The following is a 24,610-nucleotide window of genomic DNA, read 5'->3' on the forward strand; positions in this document are numbered from 1 at the left end:
ATAGCACAATCATAGAGTCGGTGCGGGGGTAGCTGGTCAGCCCCCTTCTCCTCAAATACATCAGCAAAGTCCTTGTTTTCCAAGGGTATCATGGGACTGTCTCTTGACCCTGCTGCAGCCAAGGTAGCCAGTGGACCCAGATGCAGACACGGGTCCCTGCAACGCAACTCCCCTTGTGTCCAGTCCATTAGGGGGTTATGTGTTTGGATCCAGGAAAGTCCCAGAATAAGTGGGAAATGGAGCATGCATGGAACGTTGAATTGTAGTTGATCCTGATGGTGTTGGACCTGGAGAATGACCAGATGGGTTTCCTGGGTTTCAGGACCGGAGCAGAGGAGACACCCGTCTATGAACTCAACTAGGGTCAGGGTCTCTTTATCCTGTACAGGGATCCAGTGCTGTTTCACAAAGGCCGTGTCAATGAAACAGCGATCAGCTCCAGAATCGACCATGGCATAAACAAACAAACAATATCCATCCGGCAAGCAAAGCTTCACTGGTACGAGGAATGGACCCGGGATGTTAATGTAGGGGACCCAGCTAAGTGCCCCACGTCTAAGGGTCCATTCAGACATGGGGCAAATCTTTTACTGATGGTGGTAGCATGAAGCCAGGCTTACATCGCTTAACCAAGCAGCCAGAAGCAAAGCGTCCTGTTCCCCCACAGTACAGGCAGAGATTCTGGGAGTGGCGTTGTGTTTTTTCCTCAGGGGTGAGGCATGGCCAAGCAGCTCCTAATTGCATGGGCTCAGAATCCTCTTGTCTAGTGTTGGTGGACGTCAGGGGTGACTGCAAGGGACAGGAATCGCCCTGTGCTAGGCGTTGACTCTCCAGGCGGCCATCAATGCGAAGGCATAGATTAGTTTTTGCAGCGTATTGGATCAATCTACACGTGCCAGCTCATTCAGGAACCCATCAGCCAACCCCTCCATATATTGGTCCATAAGAGATGCCTCATTCCAGAGTAAGTCTTGAGCCAAGAGTCTGAACTCAGTGGAATACTGGGAGACTGAACCCTTACCCTGTTTCAGGGCCCAAATCTTCCTATTAGCAGTAGCAGCTTGCAAGGGATTAGCAAAACGCTGCTGAGATATGTTCCAAAAAGCCCTGGTAACTGGTTAACAGGGGTGAAGGAGCAAGGAGTAGAGGAGTAGCCCATTTAGCTGCCTGTCCCTTGAGTAGGGACTATGAAGCATACCTTGGTTTTGTCCGTGGGAAAGTCTCTGGCACGCAGCTCAATATACAGTTTACACTGTGCCAGGAATGCTGGAAACTCCTCCATCCTTCCTTCAAACTTTTCGGGAGGAAGCACAGGGCAGTTGACCTGGGAAGCAGCATTGGCTTGGGAATGAAGTTGTTGCTGCTGAAGCTGTGCCACTGTTTGAGTGAGAAATTGCACTGGAGTAAGCACAGCATTAAGTGGATCCGAGCCTTCTCTTGCTTCTCCCTCCATCTTGTGGGGGGGAGTGTGGTGGTGGAAGCAATCTGTCACATTCCCGGGGGTTACAACAGCAGAGTCCAATAAGCCAGTCCTATGTCAGAAATTCAGAAAATGCAGAGCCGATATCCAAATACCAAAGCCAACTCACACAACGTAGTCCAGGGTAAGAGTCCAAAGCCAAGGGTCCAGAGAACAAGGTACAAGATAGCCAGGAGCATGGTTTGACTTGTTGCTTCCATGGACTTTCATCCAGCTGAGAGCTGTTTATATAGTAAAACAGTCCTTCAACTCCTGGAAGCCTTTTCATCCTGTCAGAACTCAGGGCTAGTTCAACCAGAGATCCATTCAAGAAAATTTGAGCTATTAAAGGAACATTTTGTGCAAAGATGGACATGATAAAGGACAAAAATGCCAGGGACCTAACAGAAGCAGAAGACATCAAGAAGAGGTGGCAAGAATACACAGATGAATTATACCAGAAAGATCTGGATGTCCCAGACAACCCAGATAGTGTGGTTGCTGACCTTGAGCCAGACATCCTGGAGAGTGAAGTCAAGTGGGCCTTAGAAAGCATGGCTAACAACAAGGCCAGTGGAGGTGATGGCATTCCAGTGGAACTATTTAAAATATTAAAAGATGATACTGTTAAGGTGCTACACTCAATATGCCAGCAAGTTTGGAAAACTCAGCAGTGGCCAGAGGATTGGAAAAGATCAGTCTACATGAGAATCCCAAAGAAGGGCAGTGCCAAAGAATGCTCCAACTACCATACAATTGCACTCATTTCACACACTAGCAAGGTTGTGCTCAAAATCCTGCAAGGTAGGCTTCAGCAGTATGTGGACCAAGAACTCGCAGAAGTACAAGCTGGATTTCGAAGGGGCAGAGGAACTAGAGACCAAATTGCTAACATGCGCTGGATTATGGAGAAAGCCAGAGAGTTCCAGAAAAACATCTACTTCTGCTTCATTGACTGCGCAAAAGCCTTTGACTGTCAACCACAACAAACTATGGCAAGTTCTTAAAGAAATGGGAGTGTCTGACCACCTTATCTATCTCCTGAGAAACCTATACGTGGGACAGGAAGCCACAGTTAGAACTGGATATGGAACAACTGATTGGTTCAAAACTGGGAAAGGAATACAACAAGGCTGTATATTGTCTCCCTGCTTATATAACTTATATGCAGAATACATCATGCGAAAGGCAGGACTGGAGGGATCCCAAGCCGGAATTAAGATTGCCAGAAGAAATCTCAACAACCTCGAATATGCAGATGATACCACTCTGATGGCTGAAAGTGAGGAGGAATTAAAGGACCTCGTAATGAGGGTGAAAGAGGAGAGTGCAAAAAATGGTTTGAAGCTCAACATCAGAAAAACTAACATCATGGTCACTGGTCCCATCACCTCCTGACAAATAGAAGGGAAAGATATGGAGGCAGTGACAGATTTTACTTTCTTGGGCTCCATGATCACTGCAGATGGTGACAGCAGCCACGAAATTAAAAGACGCCTGCTTCTTGGGAGGAAAGCGATGACAAACCTCCACAGCATCTTAAAAAGCAGAGACATCACCTTGCCAACAAAGGTCCACGTAGTCAAAGCTATGGTTTTTCCAGTAGCGATGTATGGAAGTGAGAGCTGGACCATAAAGAAGGTTGACTGCTGTAGAATTGATGCTTTTGAATTGTGGTGCTCGAGGAGACTCTTGAGAGTCCCCTGGACTGCAAAGAGAACAAACCTATCCATTTTGAAAGAAATCGACCCTGAGTGCTCACTGGAAGGACAGATCCTGAAGCTGAGGCTCCAATACTTCGGCCATCTCATCTCTGGAAAAGACCCTGATGTTGGGAAAGTGTAAAGGCAAGAGCAGAAGGGGACAACAGAGGACAAGATGGTTGGACAGTGTCATCGAAGCTACCAACATGAATTTGATGCTACTCTGGGAGGCAGTCGAAGATAGGGGGGCCTGGCATGCTCTGGTCCATGGGGTCACGAAGGGTCGGACACGACTTAACAACTAAACAACAACACTAGTAAAACAACGAACACAAATGAGAATTGCCATTTATCAAAAACCCCATCATGGACCCATTATGCTAAGGGTTAAAATTTGAAAAGAGAGGGATTAAGGGGTCCAGTTAATCCATATAAAATATATCTTAGCTAACCGTAGCCATCTTGCTTTCTATAACTTGCTTCGTAATATGAATGTGTAAACCAATTATATTAAGGTTTTGCTTAGGCAGGCAAGAATGAACAAGGGAGGCGGGGGTTTCTGCATTTATTTCATTTCACAATTAAAGTATTTTCTAAATTGGAATCTTGTCCATGGAGAGGTCTGGGCGTCTAACATGAAGGAATGAATTATTGCCCACAGCCAAGCACTTGCAGGAGTCCCTACCAGTTACAGAATCTCCTCCCATTACTCTTCCTCCTCTCAACCCCCTTAGCCCCTCTTTCATGTTTTGCCTTATAAACATGAATACTTTTTGTATCTTCTTCTCGGCATGTTTTCTGCGTGTGAAGTTTGTGTCTACTTGCTTGCTTTCAGCTGAAAATTGAACAAATATCTATTGGATTTCTCTGTCTCTGGCTGATTGATTAGTGCATTAGAGACAGGAAGAAAACCCCAGGAAATAGTCTTGGTACCCTTCAAAATGATATGACTACTACTACTATTACTACTACTACTACTACTACTACTACTACTACTACTACTACTACTTTTATTATTATTATTATTATTATTATTATTATTATTATTATTATTATTATTATTATTATTATTATTATTATTATTATTATTATTATTATTATTATTATTATTATTATCTTTACTTATTCCCATGGAAATGTGATTAAGATCAGGATAGAAAAATGTTATACTTAAGATATATTCCAATCATTTTTACTTGATAGATAATGGCCAAAATCATCTTGCATAAAGTTATGCTTAAACATGTTTATGATGTCAGCCACAGGCTTTTATCACTCATTAAAAGTTTCCTATTCCCAATTCTGAGGCTCCCTTGGGATCCCCTTTGACTTGGGAAGACTTTGGGAGCTTTGGAATAATGAGGAGGAACTTTAATGCCCCAAAATCACTGCTGATGTTCCTGCTTCCAGGATTGAGAGCATCATGAGTTAGTTTGAGGCATTAAGGCTTCCCTCCCATACACATAACTTTATGCAAGAGGATTTTGGCCAGGGTAAAGTAAATTGCAGGCTGATGGAAGATCCGTAAAGATCCATGTGGCAGCCTGTAAGTGATCTCCAGGTGGAGAAAACAGGTTTTTTTTGGTTTTGCTTCCAACCATTTAACAAAAGGAAATGTTTTTCTACCTAAATTTAAGGCTGCTGAAATGGAGAAAATCTGGGGTGGTCAAAAATAGAGTTTCATGCATTCAGAATGTTTCCAGAACTGCACGCTCATTGTTAAGCTCAGAACATGCCTAAAGGCTCCCTATTCTTTAAATCTACATACAGTATGTGTCTTTTATACCCTGCTGATGGTGTACCCAGGGATTCCAACATAATGCAAAGTAGATCTGGCAACTGCAGGGTTTGCCCATAGTACCTGAAATAAAGTACATGTAATAGTGTTTCTCCCTTGTGATGCAATGTTTTATATACAGTATAAACTTCTTCAGAGATTTAATCAAGGAAACTGTTCTTATGTTTTAACAAATAAAGAAAGTGAATAATGTTTCTACAGTAAACATTAATGTTTTTAGTAGGATTCAGCTCTGAATATACAGGATATTCATAATTAAATATTGATTTTACATTACAGTGATTCATTATTTCCCAGTATGCCAGAATCTGTGAGCTAAACAGTGGTTCTTATTTGCATACTGGATAGGAAAATAACTTATAAACCAATAAGAGATTGGCTCAAGAGACCTTAGATTAAACTTCAAAATAACTGAACAACCACCTTGTAGCTTCTATAACATGAAATTTTGGGAATGTACAGGTCAATATTTTTAATTCAGCCTTAATTTAGCACCACTGAAACTGCAGTGTTATGCATAACTGAAATACAAGTACATTCTCCTTTTATTTACTCTATCTCCATTTCTCTCCCCTTCCTCTGTTGTTTACCTTGTGCATATGTTTCGATGTTTAGACCGTTTTACTAATAACTCAGTAAATCTGTTCTCTAAGGTGCTATGGACATTAATAAAACCATACAGGTATAGTCAGCAACACTAAAGAGAGATCTATGTTCTACATTATAGCTGAAATGCTAGGGATTTTTTGTACATGGCAGAAATGCTAGGGATTTTTTGTACATGGCAGAAATAAAAATAAAACTCCAGATATATTTGACATTTGTTCCACTATGAAATGTAGTCAGCTATAAAATATAGCTGCATTTTCTAATGCAATAAATAGTACTGAAATAGTTCTACTATAATTTTCAAAGCACCCATTCAGATATTTTCAACCATAACTCTGCAGTCTTTATTTAAGTTCCTTGATGACATGCCAGTTTTTTACATAAATGTATTTTATATTTTTTATTTATTATGTATGGAGGAGAATATAGTCATACTAGTAGCTACATGCAGCCCTTACAGAGTGACTACATCGGCCATTTACCCTGCAATTTATGTCTGATTTGGTAAGAATGAAATTGAATTGTTGCTGTTTAGTCGTTAAGTCGTGTCCGACTCTTTGTGACCCCATGGATCAGAGCATGCCAGGTCCACCTGTCTTCCACTGCCTCCCGGAGTTTGATCAAATTCATGTTGGTAGCTTCGATGACACTGTCCAACCATCTTGTCCTCTGTCGTCTCCTTCTCCTCTTGCCTTCACTCTTTCCCAACATCAGGGTCTTTTCTCCAGTACCACAATTCAAAAGCATCAATTCTTCAGCGGTCAGCCTTCTTTATGGTCCAGCTCTCACTTCCATACATCACTACTGGAAAAACCATAGCTTTGACTATGCAATCTCATTTTTGTGATTGTATCCCAGTACAGCTTTCCCCACTCTTTTGTTGACTATGAGGGCAACTCCATTTCTTCTACGGGATTATTGCCCACAATAGTAGATATGATAATCGTCTGAATTGAATTCGCCCATTCCCATCCATTTTAGTTCACTGACGTGCAGGATGTCAATGTTTATTCTTGCGATCTCCTGTTTGACCACATCCAACTTACCAAGGTTCATAGATCTTACATTCCAGGTTCCTATGCAGTATTTTTTCTTTGCCGCATTGGACTTTCCTTTCACTTCCAGGCACGTCCACAGCTGAGCATCCTTTCGGCTTTGGTCCAACCACTTCATTAGCACTGGAGCTATTTGTACTTGTCCTCCGTTGTTCCTCAGTAGCATGTTGGACACTTTCTGACCTGAGGGGCTCATCTTCCAGCATCATATGTTTAAGCCTTTTGTTTCTGTCCATGGAGTTTTCTTGGCAAGGATACCGGAGTGGCTTGCCAGTTCCTGCTCCTGGTGGATCGCATTTAGTCAGAACTATGACCTGTCCATCTTGGGTGTCCCTGTACGGCATAGTCCATAGCTTCTCTGAGTGACTCAAGCCCCTTCACCATGACAAGGCAGTGATCCATGAAGGGGGAAATTGAATTACAAGCTGTCAACTACACAACATAAAGCCAAGTACAGAAAAGCCTAGAGGGGAATCATCTTTTTTTTTAATTCAGCCAGGGCAATGGTTTTATTTTGCTCCAACTGGGCTTGTATTACTTTTCTCTGCTTTCTGCCCGCTGTGACTGCCTGACCCAATGAAAACAGAGTGGGTGTGTGAGTGTTAGTTCTTCTCAACTGAGCACTTGTTGTCTCAAGTGTTCCTTTTATAAAACATTTTCCAAAGTTGATATTGCAATAAATTAGTGATATGTCATTTCTTTAAGCTCAAAAAAAATTTAAAAGAGGTGAAGGGAGGGGGTGATCCCTATGGAAATTGTTGATATTTCACAGCATTCTGCCTCTGCCACTGCTGCTGGCTCAGCAATTAATCTGGACAACTATACGGATTTCATCTGCAGAAACCTGTGGACACCAGCAGAGGCTCAGTTCTAAAAACTGAAAATCAAAGTGAGGTTACCCTGCTGTGTATTCGCACCCTCAGAGAGAATAGACTGGCAATGCTGTTGTTCTTTTTCTACAGTTCCCAGAATTATACAGCCACTGTTTCCCACATCTGGATTAAGATTTACCATTAAATGAGAAAGTGGGCTTTAACACTGGGTAAATCTATTTTATCTCCAAGGTGACACAGGAGTATCTTGTTTTGTTAAATCACTGTCCATACATAACACAAAACACATTTTATCCTTAAATAGGAAGCAAGACTATAATCCTGAGCAGATTTCTAGAAAGCAAGTTCTGTTGAAATTAGTGGGATTAGCTTTTGAGTAAATGTTGCAAACTGGAACAATGTCTTCCTGCAAGGCCAGAAATATTCCTTTGAAACTCATGGAAGAAAATATTTAACAGATTCAAGGAATGGGAAAACTAAGTCCAGATGGCTATTAAAGTCAGGTTTGTTTCTGTGTGAAAACCCTTACGCATCATTTAATTGTTTGGCATACAATCAGGCACCAGATTCTGCTGAAAACTGCAATTACATTCAAGGATAATCACCAGCTGCTGCATCCTGCCCTCCAAAGTAAAGATATTAAGTGCAGTACATAATGATAACCCATTGTTCCAGATTGCAATGTGAAATTATCAAACTATGACTTGTATTTTTGAGAGCTGTTGAGCCCACTTGTCTGTTAACAGCATTATGTATCGATGCAGCAATGACTCACTTGCTAGACACAGTACCACAGGAACACTCCCACCCCCTTTCCAGCAGGAATGCTTAAAGGAAACACTTCCAGTTCCTTGTTATAACTTGCATATAAACTAGTATTATGTGGGTGGCATGTAGGTGTAATTAATGTCATCAGTGAAACATCTGAAGTTCTATACTCAAAACACTGCATTGATTAACAACTAATGTAAGTTTTAATAAATTCTACTCTAAAAGTATTGACAGTTCACAAGCCACTCTAAAGTTGACTGACCTCATGGTAGTGAGAAAACTAGCATTTAGTAACACTGCCCTGTCAGATATGAAAATTCAAGCAAGGTACTAACTATTCATTCATTCATTCATTCATTCATTCATTTAATCCCTTGCCCATCTAGACTGAAGTGATGTGTCAGTTATTTTGTATTTTACTGCAGAGCGCAGCAGCCCTGTTCTGAACTTGTGACTCCTGAATAGCAGCATTAATTACTCTAGAGACAAGTCATAAGGCAACAAAGACAGAAGAATACAGTTAGGAAGTTAATAGGGAAATTTACAAAAACAGTGAGAAGGTAGAGGTTCCTGAATTTTTTTTGCAGACTTCCTTAGAGCTGGCTTCCAGGCTTTTCAGCTCTGGCATTCTCACAATACAGGGAAACAAGAAACACAAACACTGGGAGAAGGAAAATGTCTGGAGAGCATCAATATGAACAAAGACCCTGGAAGATACCCCTCCACTTTATCTACTACATGTATTGGTGATGTATTCCAACAATTTGCACTTATGCGAGGCTGTTGTTTGTGGATTATAGCTCTGCTTTTAATACCATTCTACCAAATAGGTTGTTTTTTAAAATGATCAATCTGGGATTACCTCAGGAGATCTGCATGTGGATAAAGGATTTTCTGACAGATAGGCCACAGTCAGTAAGGATGGGATCTCACCATTCTTCTACCCTGGTACTAAGTACAGGAGCTCCCCAGGGCTGTGTGCTAAGTCCCTTCCTCTATTCCCTGTACACACATGATTGCACCCCACTGTATACCACCAATGCAATTATTAAATTTGCGGATGATACGACAGTGGTGGGGCTCATAAATAAGAACAATGAGTCTGCTTATAGAAAGGAAGTACAAAGGTTGATACTTTGGTGTAAAGAAAATCATCTCACACTTAACATCAAAAAACCTAAAGAACTCATAATTGATTTTAGGAGGAAGAGAAATGTACATTTACCACTGTACATAAACGGTGAGGAAGTGGAGAGAGTTGGTAGTTTTAAATTTCTGGGTACTTACATCTCAGAGGACCTCTCATGGACTATAAATGCCAACATGCTAATGAAGAAGGCACAGAAGAGGCTGTATTTCCTGAGAATGCTCAGCAAGTTAAATTTATCTCAGCATTTACTTCTGTCATACTATCGTAGCACCATTGAGAGTGTCCTAACCTATGGCATTCTGACATGGTTTGGGAGTAGCTCTGTAGCTGACAAAAAAGCTCTACAGAGAACCATTAAAATTGCCCAGAATATCATCGAGCTCCAGCTACCAACCCTGGATGACATCTTCACATCCCGCTGTCTAAGGAAATCACATAGCATCCTGAGAGACTCTTCCCATCCTGCTTATAACTTTTTTGAACTGTTACCGTCTGGCAGAAGATATAGAACAATTAAGACTCGGACCACACGTTTTCTCAATAGTTTTTATCCCAGAGCTATAATTGCAATTAATAATGAGCTTAAAGACCACCAGCAGTGAATAATTAGTTGGACTGTGATACTTGGCCTGCGGTGTAGATGTTTGTATTTTTAGTGGGGGACTTTTAGTGGGTGGGGAGTGTTTGGGGAATTTCATGTGTGTGCATGTGTCTGGTCGCTGGGTGTCTGTGAATTTCGTTGTATGTGTATATACTTACAATGACAATAAATTATTATTATTATTATTATTATTATTATTATTATTATTATTATTATTATTATTATTATTATTATTATTATTATTATTATTATTGTTGTTGTTGTTGTTGTTGTTGTTGTTGTTGTTGTTGTTGTTGTTATTGTTATTGTTATTGTTATTAAGGCAACCTATACTTAATGTAGCTTTCCCCGCCTTGCTATTGCCCTCTGTTTCCATCCACTTTCCTTTCTTCATTTTTCCTTGGCCTCTGCAAACAGATGGAGATGAAGACATTTTATTTATTTATTAAATGTATACCCCAACCATTTAGACTGAAGTCTACTCTGGGTGGCTAACAATAATAGGTAAAAGTAAAAACAATATAATAAAATAAACATTAATAATATAGTTCAAGATGGCAAACATCAAAACATCTTTAGATGGCAAACAACATTTGACTTTGTTTAAAGTTTTGGTTGACCTAGTCTTTTCAAACAAAAAACATAGGCTTTTCTTCAAGTGATCTTCAAGAGAGGTTTCTTAGGTCAGGGATTCGGAAGCCTGAACATCTTCTGAGGAAGCCCTACAGAACTTTATAGATTTCTAGGGAAAGATTGGGACCCTGTGTTTGTCACAGCTGGCATTTATCCCGATTAAGGGTAAATTCCAGAATGAAATCAGACAATTATTTCCAATCTTATCAAAATTTATCTATTAAGTTATAAATCCATTCACTGCTGCAATACTCCAAGGCAATATCAGTTTGTCTAATTCTGCCAGCTTTATTTCTACGTTTCTTCTATGTTCCATAAGTACAAATAAAGTACTTCAAAGTTTGAAAACATCTAAAAGTCTTACAGTTATATAAAAACTGTAGGTACAAAGACTTAAACAGAAATCTATCCTTACAACTTGCGAAAAACTGCAGGTGTGTTTTCCATCCGGAAGTCTTACAACTATGAAAAGTTGCAAATAAGAAATAATCCAAAAGCAAAACTTAAGTTGTAGGCAGAAATTAAATCATGTTACCATTATGTTTCAATAAAAGTAGATTACATTTTTAAAAGTGCAGGAGCTTAAAGCCTCTCCCCATATTTATAGTTTTTTCAGTTGTTTCCCTTTCAATTATAAACAATCCTTTCTCTGGGAGCCTGGAGCACCAACAAAAATATTTTTTAATAGGAAATGCTATTGTTCTTATAGCCTTTGTAACTCATGAGTCTTTAATAAGCTGAATTTTCTTTAAATAAAATAGATGCTTAAAACTATTTAAACTAAAAATGATTTTTCAATTAAAATTGTGATTTAATTTGATTATAAATTTAAAAAAATATTTCTATCCACCCTGGTCTGTAACTTAGAATCTAGCAGACTACCATTATGACTATAATGTTACTGTTTTGGCTAAAATTTTGCAAAGCTTGGAGGAATAAAGGCCTGTTTTACCAGGACTCTGGAATGTCAGGATGCTGGGAAACCAGAATATTGTAATACCAATGTATTGGAAATACAAAGAGTGCAAGCTATAACACCTGAATATTTACACCTTGCAACATGAACACGTTCAACTACACTTTCACATGTTACTGGCAGAAAAGTCCTACAGCATTTTCATCTACATCTGTTCTTTCAACACAGCTGAGCCACTAACCAATTGAAATGGATCTAATGCACATGCCTAGTGTTTCTTTCACTGATGCACTAAAACATAAATATTTAGTTTTGCAGGAAATGTTCTAGCATTAGTTAAGAATATGTCTCAATAATAGAACAATTACTATAGTTTTCAGTTAACATGGTGATTCTCTCATGTCTGTCAATGGATTTCTGTGATTACAAACTAAAATTAATTTTTGGTTAACATGAACTGAGCAGGGTGGGAACTATGCAAAAATCTACTGGAAACTATGGTCTTTTAGAAAAGAAAGCTAACATACAGCAGTTTGCCCTCATAAACAAACAGCTAAGTAAATGCAAATATAACAATAACTTACCAATATTTATACATACCTTATAATACAGTTTTCTATCCATTACTATGTTTACTAGATCAAACTTACTACTTTAAACATTTTAAACAATCAATACCATTATAAACATTTGCACTCACATTAATACGAATTACTTCTACATAAATAACGCTACTCACCATTATTATTTCTCATCACTATACACCTTTCAGTTCATCTGCAACTCCTCATTTTAATTGCATTTCATCACTGGTACACAAACATAATATTTAATACAACATCACAAACTTTGTTTGTCCACCCATTAGTCGTTTAGCCTTCGAGACAAGGCATCAGCATCCACACTCTGAATCCCTTTTACGCTGCAAATTACAAAGTCAAAGTCTTGCAGGTTCCATGTCCATTTTGCAAGCTTACTGTTAGTGGATTTCATAGTTTGTAGCCACACCAGAGGGAAAGGGTTGGTGCAAAGGATGAATTTCCTTCCCCAAATGTAGGGCTTCAGTCTTTGCAGCATCCAAACAATAAATAGGCATGCCCTCTTGATGGCAGACAAATGTCTCTCACCAGGTCAGAATCTCCTGCTGATCAGAGTTACTGGGTGTAGACTCCCGCGTCATCCGCTTGGCACAGCATGGCTCCTAGACCCGCACTTGACACATCAATGTACACGATGAACTCCCAGTTGTAGTCCGGTGCAACAAAGGCAAATCTTGAAGTCCACCCTCTCTTCTGATAATTTACAGTCATCGGGCACTCTGACGTCCACTGGATGTCCTCGGCTCGCCTCTTCCGGGTTAAGCCTGTTCTCTTACTAAATAATGGCTTAATTTTCTCAGCTGTGGGAAGGTCAGGTGGTTTCTTCCACTTCTCCAGCACAGCTAGGACTGCATTCTTCCTTGAGATCTTATTGCTTATGCCTTCCTCCTTACCAACAAATTCACCCACAGGTACTTTTGTTGCGAATTTCTCCATATGTGGAGAGAACTTCGCAATCTCATGTCACCTCATGATAGTCACAGGCATGTTTCTTTAAGTGTAATCTCAAACACTTGGTTTATTTTAGATGCACTGAGATTTTCATCATCTATATCTTTAATATTTGGTTTCTTAGGTAGGGGTTGGCATTGCAAGGTTTTAAGTGTTTTTGCAGCTGCAGAGTGACTAGACTCCTCAGCCCTCCAGTTCTGCTGCAACAAATCCACAGGTCCTGATCCTGCAAATTGCAATTCACTCCCCTCTATGGGTTTCAGCACCCGCACTTCATCCTCGGGACAGAATGTTATTTCCCGGGCCTTTTCATCACACCAACACCTCTGCTTTTTATGAGCACTCCTCAAGCTTTGCTTTGGTATTACTAAGGACTTTTGCAGACCCATGCATTGGAAAGGGGTCGAGATCCCTGGCAATGGGCATAGCTCAGCCCTCATCTTGTCATCCCCAGTACCACTCATTTGCCATGTATCACATGTCTGACAAAACTGCTTAACTTGCTTACCCATTCCTGGCCAGTAAATGTTCCTTGCAACCCTTTGTTTGGTACGCAATACCCCCATGTGAGCTCCAAAAGCATCACTAAGCGCCTTGCTTGAGACCTTGCCTCTATATTTTTCAGGTACAATAAGTTGTTTGAGGTTTCCATCTCCTCCCCTCTGAGGCACCAACAAAACTCCCCTATATAACAAATTGTTTTCTATTATAAATCTCTCTGGGCATTCAGACGTTAATGAAGAGGGAGTTCCCTTAGCTTTCTCAAAGCACTGCGTAAGGGTGGTATCCTCCTTCTGTTCCTTATCAAAGGATGAATTATTATTGTTTTTCATAAATATAACTTCTGCCATTTCATCCACGTTAGAGTTTTCTTTTAAACTGGGGCCTTCCAGGTTACTTTAAGAAGTTAGGGATTCCATTTTTCCTTCAGGGATTTTTAACTGCTCTCCCTGGGAACGTGTTACTACAAAAGCACTCTGCATATGCTTAGTGAGATCTAATCCAATCAAACAAGGTGCAGGTATTTGATCAGAAATTGCTACATCCTAAATTCCAACCCAGTCTCTATAGTTTATCTTTATTTTAGCCATAGGTAAAATCACTAGCATAGAACTTATTCCCTTGAAGGTAACAGTTTGGTTTGGAAGTATTTGCTCTTTAGGAACCACATCAGGATTACGTAGGGTTAAATGGGAATAGGTATCTACAATTCCAGCATATCTCATTAATACTAATTTTCTCTCCAGAGTTCTGTAGTAAAATATTATCTGCCTTTATAAGAAAGCACTGAACGACTCTGGCTTGTGGGAGGTCAGAATTTTCTGTGGTGCTAGTTGCCGTGGAAACAGAACCATTGTTACAACCTCCTTCAGTGGCTTCCACTGGTTTTACAGTAAACCTTTTTGGTCTGACTATCATCTTTTCCATTTTTACGCTGGTTAAAATCCCTATTCTTTTGAGTCTTACACTGAGCCCAAAAATGATCTTTCTCCTCACATGCATAACATCGTTTATTGGCCTTCGGTTGAAAACATAGGGCCTTATTAACTTTTCCCTCCAGAGTGTGCTCTGGAGATGAGGGTCTGTCTCTAAAACGGCTTCCAGTAGCTTGGGTACTTCTGAGGAAATTTCTACCGGGTGTGGGTCCTCTCCTCCTGCCATTCCACACTTCTCTAACAATTTTTACCTCAGAAAATTGAGGATCTCCAATCTCACTAATAGAACCAGTGAAATTAATGCATTTTTAGGATTTTTGTCTTTGACTAGATAATGCAATTCCTCAGGCAAAATGGAATAAAATTGTTCGAAACCAACCACATTTTTCATTTGGTCTAGACAAGTGATTTTCTCGTTCTATCCATTTGTCCAAACATTGGATCAATTTAGCTGCCACTTGGGCATAAGATTCTTCAGGCTTTTTGGTAAGGGAACAATTTTTTCATCTAAGGTGTTCTGCATTTATGCCAAATCTAGAATATACAATTTTTCTATATGCCTCAAAATCTCTAGCTTGCTTCAGAAGCATCTGAGAATAAGACTCAGCTAAATCTCCATTTATTTGTGATATCAAAACTATCATCCTTTCATCATCCTTAATCTTAACGTCCCAGCACACTCTCTCAAAAGAAATCAGGAAAGATTCAGGGCAATCTCCTTTCCTATATTGGGAAAATTTCTTTAGATAAATTTTTGAGAGATTTCCCTCACTAGAGTTGTTGTTATTGTTGTTGTTGTTGTTAGCTGATTCCAATTGTTTCATCTATATTTGAAATTCGTGTTTCTCTTTGTCTGGCCTCAGCCTTCTCCTCGAGCTGTAGTTCCCTGAGCTGTAGTTCCTTAAGCTGTAGCTCCCTGGCTCTTTCTTCTTCTTTTTCCCTAAGCCTGAATTCCTGTTCCAACTTCCATTTTTCAAAATCTTGTGAGCTTAGAACCTTGTTTTTCTGAGGCACCCTATGTTTGGGTGGCATGTTTAAGTCTGAGTGAATTAGTCTTTAATGACTGTACTGCTTTTTAGAAGGACCTGTCTTTCTGCTGTTTATTCCAGTAACTATGTTGTTGTGCTTCACTCAACAGCTCTCTCTCTCTGGCTGTTCTCCAGCTCACAACCTTTCAGTTACTGTCTCTCGATGTCTGAGCTATTCTTCCTCTCAGATACCAAAATAATTTTATTTTCAAGCCTCTCCTTTTATTGTCCTATCACCCCAGATCTGCTCTGACCCAGACTTCCACTCTTATCCAACACTGCTCCCTTATCTCTCAGAGCCTTGGATTTCAAGCTAGCCCACTGGGTCTCTCAAATACTGAGGTAAACAAAAAAGAATTTTTCCTTTAGAGTCAGTTCCTTATCTTTAGTTCCCCCAGATCTGGGTTCAGAAGCCCCGCCACTAAGCTTTTCCACAAAAGCTCTAGTAGGTCACCCACTTCTTTACCACAGACCCCTGACTAAAAAGTACCCACAACTCCAGAAAATTCACTTTTTAAAATTGGCTTTACAATTTTGACGTTTACCCCGTGGCCCTTGCTTGTTTCACCATGAAACAAGCCCATGAAGGTATCCCAACACACCCTTTAACATGCTGCCACCAGTTGATCTCTTTATCAACCAATATTTCCTATGAAAGACTGAGGTCCATTCAGTACTGATCTTTTAAACAGAAACAGGTTTATTGATTACAATTTGTTTTAGGACTAGTTCTTAAGCACATTCTTAAACTAACACAAAGCTTCAGTATTTTACTTTAACCTCTTCTATCTTAATTAATACAGGTCACATTCTGACTAATCACTCCTTTTACACACTCTCTGCCTCAAACCCCAGAATCTTTCCCTCATCTCTGTCTGTCTGGCTGAACTGACTAGATTCTGACTCCCTCCTCCCTCCTGGTTTCTCTGGCTCCGCCTCCCAACAGCTCCCACTGGTGCAGGCCAATACCATTATATATATATAGGAAGACAGGGTGTTCACTACAGTAACTCTTAAACAAATTTCCTCCTTCAAACATCCTCCACTCTCCACCACCACTCTCCCACCCAAACTCCAAAACCTCTCCAAACGCTCAATCTCCTCAACTCCTTAAACTAAAAACTCCCCCTCCTCCTGCCAAGACACTCATATCTCGTGACTCAACCCCTCCAGCACTCCCATTGGTCTGTGCAGATATCACATTAATATTCATGACCTGGGCAGATGCCACAGATGCCTATATTCACATAGTAACCACTTTTCAAAAGGATTCAGATTGCTGCCACTGCAGCATGGGAGCCTTTCCCACATAATTTAGTCTTATGCTCAATTCAAATTCACAAAGAATGTGGATCAAACATCTTGCATGTCAGTTCCTATAATAGTTTTGTCAATTCCTGAAGATTATGAGTGGTAGCTTATTACATACAAAAGACATGACTATGGTGGGAAAGCAACCCAATGAAGAATGCCTAAACATATCATTTTCAAAAGATGCAGTCCTGAGCATACTGCATAGAGCACAACTTTAATTGAACACAGAAGGATTTACTTCATATTTGTTTACATATTCATGTGCTAAAAATACAGGAGCATCACATAGCGGAGCACCTGTCTGTGCCTCACAAAGAGGTCTGTTTTTAAGACAATGTATCAATTCAAAACATAGAATTCAGATGTTTGTTATTTCTTCATCAGCTCTGTATCCAGTTCTAGAAATATACAATGTAAACATTGAATGCTACATATTTTAATATATACTTAAGCATTTCTGTTTCTTTAGCTCTGTAAGTTCATTGCACAGTTTATGTTACAAGACTGTCCTGTATTATGTGTCATGAGATCATTTAACTGAACAGGAAATACATATCACTTGCCTTTAACAGTGTTTCACCCACAGATTAGAATCCTACAAATGTTCAGTTTTGTAAATTAACGTATTTTTCGCTCCATAAGACGCACCTTTCCATAAGACGCACCAATTTTTTAGGAGAAGAAAACAGGAAAATATAATCTGTTTTCTTCACTCCATAAGACGCACAGACTTTCCACCCCCCCTGTTTTGTGGGGGAAAAGTGTGTCTTATGGTGCGAAAAATACGGTATTCCATCATTTATATGTGTTGGTAGTTGAAATAATAATAATAAAAAATAAAAATCCAGGTTTAGCCAGCCTGTTAAAAAAATAATAATAATAATTGTATGATTTATTACATGCTTACTTTGCTGTCCCTCCAAGAAACCAAGAATGGCATACATTTCCCTATTCTTATGCTTAGAACAACTCTCTGAAATAGGTGAAGCTGAAAGGTGCTGAGCAGTTGAAAAACAAGCTTTGGAGCTTAGCATATGTAGCCTGTGGTTTACACAAGATGACTGCCTCAGCTTGAAATTTCGGGGTGACCTCCCTTCTGCTCAGACCACGAGCTACCCTAGAGCTGAGTGGAGATTTGAATCTGAGTCTCCCCAGCTTAAAACATGACATTTTAGCCAGTCCAGTACCCTGGCTCTCAAATAATGTGGGTGACCCTTCTCTCTCCAGGAACATATAATCCTCAAACCCTCTCAGACTGGACAGCTTAATATGCTTTTGATGGAAGAAGCACCACAATTTATGCATTTCATACGGTTCCTTCTGATCTCAGTACTCCCACATGATTTGTAGATAATTTATCAAAGGCTGCAAAATTCATTTCACATGTAGGAGACATAAATCTTTTTAATTGGATGGAAGGAAGGAAGGAGGGAGGGAGGGAAGGAAGGAAGGAAGGATGGATCCCATAGACACTGTCATGCCAAACAACATGATAAACATTTACCAATATCACTATAAGAATATGTACCATTCCAACAGATAAGAAACTGTCTTGAGTCTCAAAATAATTTAAGAATTGTATTCAACAACATGGTGCTGCTGGTACCATTCCTTGATCCAGAATCCATAAACCAACAATCAATCACATAGCTGTGTCCTTAAAATGTTGAACTTAGGGCCTTTATCTACCAATTATGACAGTCAGTATGGTGTAGTGTATAGAGTGACAGAATAGGGTTAATTTTTTTTTATTAAAAATGAACTTTTAATCCAATCACATCTGAACACATTCTGTTTAGACCAGTGGCTACAACACAATATTTTAGAAGGAAACCATTATATTACTTTACTCTCAAGCTTACACTATCATTGCTTCAATCATGCACATAATTATTTGCATTATGCTTTATTAACATGGTATATTAATAAAATTAAAGAGAAATTCCCTCTGGTTCCTTTTTTCACCAGTCCTAATATTGCATCTTGAAAATATTTATAAAAAGACAAAGACAAATTCCATTGCTCACTAGCATAGATAAGAGAATGAAATCAACTCTGAAAAATTAATGTCAAAACACATTTGAAAATGCCTTAAAATGAACAAAATTCAAAATGATCTTGATAGGCTGGAGTACTGGGCTAAAAACGACAATGAAATTCAACAGGGATAAGTGCAAAGCACTGTTCCTTGGAAAAAGAAACCAAATGCACAGTTAGAAGATGGGGGGGGGAGGAATTGCTGGCTCAGCAATGATACAAGAGAGAAGTATCTTGGAATTGTCGGAGATCACAAGCTGAATATAAGCCAAAAGTATGATGTGGCAAAAAAGAGGCTAATGTTATTTCAGGCTGCATTAACAGAAGTATAGTTTCCAAATCCCGTAAGGTGCTAGTTCGCTTCTATTCAGCCTCATCTTGAGTACTGTGTCCAGTTCTGGACACCAGACTTCAAGAAGGATGCTGACAAATTCGAACAGGTTCAGAGGAGGGCAACAAGTATGATCAGGGAGCTGGAAACCGAGCCCTACAAGGAAAGACTGAAAGAAATTGACATGTTTAGGCTTGAAAGAAAAAGACAGAGGGGTGATATGATAACACTTTTCAAATACTTGAAAGGCTGTCATACAGAGGAGGGGCAGGATCTGTTCTAGATCATCTCAGACTGCAGGACACGAAACTCAAGTTACAGGAAGCCAGATTTTATTTGAGTATCAGGAAAAACTTCCTAACTGTTAGAGCAGTACAGCAATGGAATCAATTACCTCAAGAGGTGGTAAGTGCTCCAACACCAGAGGCATTCAAGAGAAACTTAGCAGATATCCTTTGATTTGTATTCCTGCATCAAGCAGGGGGTTGGACATTATGGCCTTATAGGCCCCTTCCAACTTCACTATTCTATGATTCTATGAAATAACTGAAAGTAACTCAACAATGTTACTCATTACACATGAAAATTAACCTTTGTAACTACTCTTATATTGCTAATGTTGCAATACTATCACTACTACAATACGGATTACTGAAAAAGAAATTAGTTTTAGGAAGATATATTACTTCTAACTAGTTACTTTCAAATTCTGGTTAAGACTATTGACAATGTAGTGGAATTCAAACCAATGAACAAGAACAGCTAAAGGAACAATTTAGTTGCACATATTCTAAAACAAACTGGTTTCTCATACTGTACGATTACCTACAGAAGTCTCACCTCAGTCGATCTTCTTCTTTTTTGCGGAGGGTGAAATCTCGTTGGACTACCTGAAGGACATGTTCGGCTTCATCATCAGTCAAGCCAGACAAATCCAACTTCCTCCCCATGGTTATTTCTATCCTCAGTGCAATAAACTAGCTGAAGAATCTGAAATAACGAAAGAAAACAAAGAATATGAATCTAAAACAATTTCAAGTCTTCAGTGACTTCCTGAAATTAAAACACATTTAGAGCAAAATAATATTATTTTCATACCAGTTTGGGGATTAAGAAATAAATTTGTTATGTGCTGTCAAATCAGAGACAATTTATAGCATCTCTAATGGGGCTTTCAAGATAAATTAGATATTTAAGGAATAATTTTAGCAGTTCCACACCCCCACTGAGATTTCATGACTGATCAGGATTTGAACCCAGGCATCCTAAATCCTAGTCTGCCATTTATCCACTACACTACACTGGGTATCCAAGAAAGAAAGAAATAGGTATTATTCATACGATAATGGCTTATTTTTGGAATCAATATTCGCATCCAGTGTATTCAAACTACATCAGATTCTCAGTTATATAAATATTTTCGAGGCTTGAAAAATGCATGCATGCGGGAACCTCAAAATATTCACAGAAACGGCAGTTTAGACTACATTTTGTAGTAACAAACAACAAAAAGTAACCTGCACACCACCACCCCTAAGGTGTAAACAACATACAAATAAAATAACTGTTGTCCATCTCAAGAGTATAGAACCGTGTTGGAGAACTTATGCCACGCGTGCCACAGCAGGCACGAGCCATAAATCGCCAGATCGCTACCTTCCCCCACAGCCAAACCTCAGAAAATAGTAGGTCTCAACTTTTGCAGGTTTTAGCTAAGAAAGCAAAAACTATGGGCTCGGGCAACCATCACATTCCCTGCTTCTGACCAGGCAGGGTGGGGGAAGGACAGAGAAATACAAAAGGGGCAGGGTGGGGAAGAAACCCAACCCCTTCCCTGAGGACGATGGGAAATGCAGTTTGAAAAATTGAATCCAACAGCAGCACAAGGACAGGAGCGGTGGGAGGTACAGAGATGTTTTTCTTCTTTTGGGGGTGTCTGTGTGAAACACCACTGCTGCAAGATTTCATAACGTGAGAAACGTCAAATGGGCAATACATGGCAAGTTGAGGGGTGCATTGCCTGTATCTGAAACAGGGACTGACGGAAGTGCAGCAAGAGAGGGTTAACTATCAGACTGAAATGGGGGCAAGATTAACTATAGTCAACCCTCGATTTACGAACGTCCCTACATACGAACTTTTCAATTTACAAACGGCTCCGTTCGCAAAAATTGGCATCGACTTGCAAACGTAGCCTCGACCTACGAATGATGTTGAGGCTCCATTCACAAGTCAATGCCATTTTTTGTGATCAGAGCCTTTTGTCACCTTCTGTCTCAAAGGGCCCCCAGGGCAGTTTCCCAGGGCTTGCCCACCACCATGGGAGACCTCCCTGGGGGTCCCCACCACCGTGATCGGCACCTTTGGAGCTCTCAAAGGGCTTTCCCCCTGACATCGGAGGAAGCCGTTTGAGACCTCCGAAGGCAGAAAGGCAGGGAGAAAGGGCTGGAAATTCGAATTTCCGGGCCTTTCTCCCTGCCTTTTTGCCTTCGGAGCTCTCAAAGGGTTTCCTTCGATGTCAGGGGGAAAGCCCTTTGAGAGCTCCAAAGGTAATTTTTTGAAATGCTGGAATGGATTAATTCCGTTCCCATGCATTTCAATGGAAAATGGTACTTGGACTTATGAACATTTCGACATACGAACGCCATTCCAAAATGGATTAAGTTTGTAAGTCGAGGTACCACTGTAATTGAGGAGGACAGTCGTGAAGGATAAAATGAAAGGAAAGTCGGCTCCGTGAACAGAAAACAAAACAAACCAGGTCTATTGAGCTGCTTTTCTATCAATATTTCTAAACTGTTTAGATCTAAAGATTCTAAAGATGAATTGTAAACAATACACAATCAGTGGAAAAAACAAGTGTGTTGAATTTCAGAATTCCTTGTTGGTGTAAGTTAGCAGAGTTCTTGTTTCAGTCCAGGCAGTCCAGTTGAATCACTCAAAGACAGTTTCTTCCAACACCAAGTGTATTTACAGTATATACAGAAGTTCAGCAGTACAAACCGGCAGCATGACATTCATAGAAGAGATCCATTCATTTCCACAGGTCCACACGGTTATATACATACACATTTACATACAGCCAATCAGTGTGGACACTGCATCATCCCAGACTGCATGATTCAGCATTTTGCACACCTGTCAAGTATGGCTGCTGCTTATCATAGGTCTTGTTCTGCCTCAGTGTAAAAATTACCCTTGACATTCCATGTAGAGGGTAGGGCTTCAACACTAAATAAGCTGCTGTGAATGATTTTCCATGGGGGGGGGGGAACCTCTAGATCTGTGAAGATCAAATACATACCTTACACCCTGTGTTTGGGCCTTGCCAGTGCCACAAAGCAGCAAATCCATGTTGTAACAATCCAGAGGATTGAGCCCATCTTTTACACCATGACAGAAGCACAGAGCAGCAGACTTGTGATTATTATAACAATTATTATAGTGACTACTTTAGTTCAAGTGTATGAAAACAGAAATATCCATTGTTGTTTTCCTGGATACTGGTTTTGCCCAGATTCTAACAAAATCGAACCTCCTTTTCCAGAGGCAGTGTACCTATGAATAAATTACTGAGGGGCAGCAGATGAAAGGGAAAACAGTGGGGGAGAATGCTCTCTTTATGCTTTGAAGGCATTGGGGTAACCAGACAGTGGTCTGCATGGATCCGGAGTCAGATTCAGAGCTTGGGAAAGTCATTTCTTTCTACTACAATTCCCAGACTCCCCAGCCAACATGGTCATCAGATATGGTTGTGCAGATGTTATGAGAGTTCTGGTTCAAAAGGCTAACTTCCTGAACTGTGGTCAAGTGCAACTATTCTAGGCTGATCAAGTATAGTAGTAGTATACTTTATTACCATCAAAGACCAGTAAAACCAAATCAATATAAAATAGATACATCTAATTATTGTTTTGTAAAGTTGGGCAGGGTAATAAAATTCCGTTAAAACATGATAGAACAACGCCTTCTTTCCAATTAATAACTTCATATATTCTTAATATAGGTAAAACATCAGGCAGTGTTATATTAAAAACATATTATCCATCTAAAATCACCTACCCAAACATCTGTTTACGAATAACCATTGCTGTAGCACAGAATTTGGCCACTTGTGTTGTAATATAAGGGGTATTATCGGAGAGTAGCCACTGCACATAATCATCACTAATCCAGTATAATAAATTCTGCAAGATATTTGGGCAATGCATATTCTCCAGTATTATTTAACTACCACCAGGAGTGAAGATAAATGCACTACAAAGAAGGTGAGGTACCATTTAAATTATAATCCACTGGGAAGATGAAAAATATGGATGCACTAAGAGGCAAAATCCTTCTTAGGAAGGATGAATGGAGGTGTCAAAGAACTATGGTGAGGAAAATATGCACACAGATAATTGGGGGCAAGCTGAACAAAAGGAAAAGACCAAAGGAAAAGAAACAGAGTTGCTTTGAAGCAGAAATTTTTGAGCAGGAGTGGATGATCTCAAGTGAGCCAGGGTCAAATAGTTAAAACTGCAGTATTGCAGTGAAGACTCTGCTCACAATCTGAGTTCAACCCCAAAGGATTCAAGTAGCCAGCCCGAGGTTGACTCAGGATCTCAGTAAATTTTAAGTCAATGAAAACACTTGGGATAGCTCTTCTTACTTTGTTTGGGTCATCTTATGCTTCTGAGCAGCTGTTTTAAACTTTGAATTATATCAAATCTGATACCAGAAACAGACTAACAGATGACCTTAGTGCTGCATGTGTTGCTCTCAAACTAACGGAGTATGAGCCAAGGTTTGACAAATTATCAGCATGCATACAACAGCAAAAATTACATTGATTGTGCAAAAGCGGAGTTGATGCCAGTCATCAAGGAAAAGAGGAGAGCTCTAGCAGCATACAAAGCCCGTCCTAGTTAGTACAACTTGCAGGTTCTTTGAGTTGCTCATAGCAAAGTCCCAACAGATTGCCAACAACGATTATTGGCTTCAGCTCTGCTCTCAGATACAGATAGCAATGGACACAGGTAACATCAAGGGAATGTACGACGGTATCAAGCAGGCTTTAGGCCCAATACAGAAGAAATCTGCTCCTTTGAAGTCTGCTATAGGCGTGATCATCCAGGGCTGAGCACAGCAGATGGAACGCAGGGTACAGCACTACTCTGAACTATATTCTAGAGAGAATATAGGACCTTTCATGAGGAAATTAAGGGCACTGTAGTTTTTGATGGCTCAACATCAGTTCCCTTTGACATCCGAAGCGGAGTGAAACAGGGCTGTGTCCTCGCACCAAATCTGAATGGGATCTTTTTTGCTCTCATTCTGAAGCACACTAGAAGCTGTCTATCTCCAGACTAGATCAGGTGGAAAGCTCTTTAATCTCTCTAGATTG

The 24,610-nt window shown here is 39.9% G+C and overlaps 1 protein-coding gene across 7 annotated transcripts in view; it reads right to left on the bottom strand.

Annotated features, from left to right (window-relative positions):
- MYRIP (myosin VIIA and Rab interacting protein) overlaps window positions 1-24,610 on the bottom strand; it is a 444,899-nt gene that overhangs the window by 389,285 nt on the left and 31,004 nt on the right. For 6 of the 7 annotated variants that reach the window (XM_073003547.2, XM_078377395.1, XM_073003545.2 and 3 more), the window contains exon 2: window positions 20,065-20,214. In XM_073003547.2, the coding sequence (XP_072859648.2) occupies window positions 20,065-20,174 (110 nt within the window). In that variant the 5' untranslated portion in view covers window positions 20,175-20,214. Of the gene's footprint in view, window positions 1-20,053; window positions 20,215-24,610 lie in introns of those variants that run through there. The other variant, XM_078377394.1, reaches the window with a different exon arrangement.

This window comes from Pogona vitticeps, chromosome 6 (assembly GCF_051106095.1).
Source record: "Pogona vitticeps strain Pit_001003342236 chromosome 6, PviZW2.1, whole genome shotgun sequence".
NCBI lineage: Eukaryota > Metazoa > Chordata > Lepidosauria > Squamata > Agamidae > Pogona > Pogona vitticeps.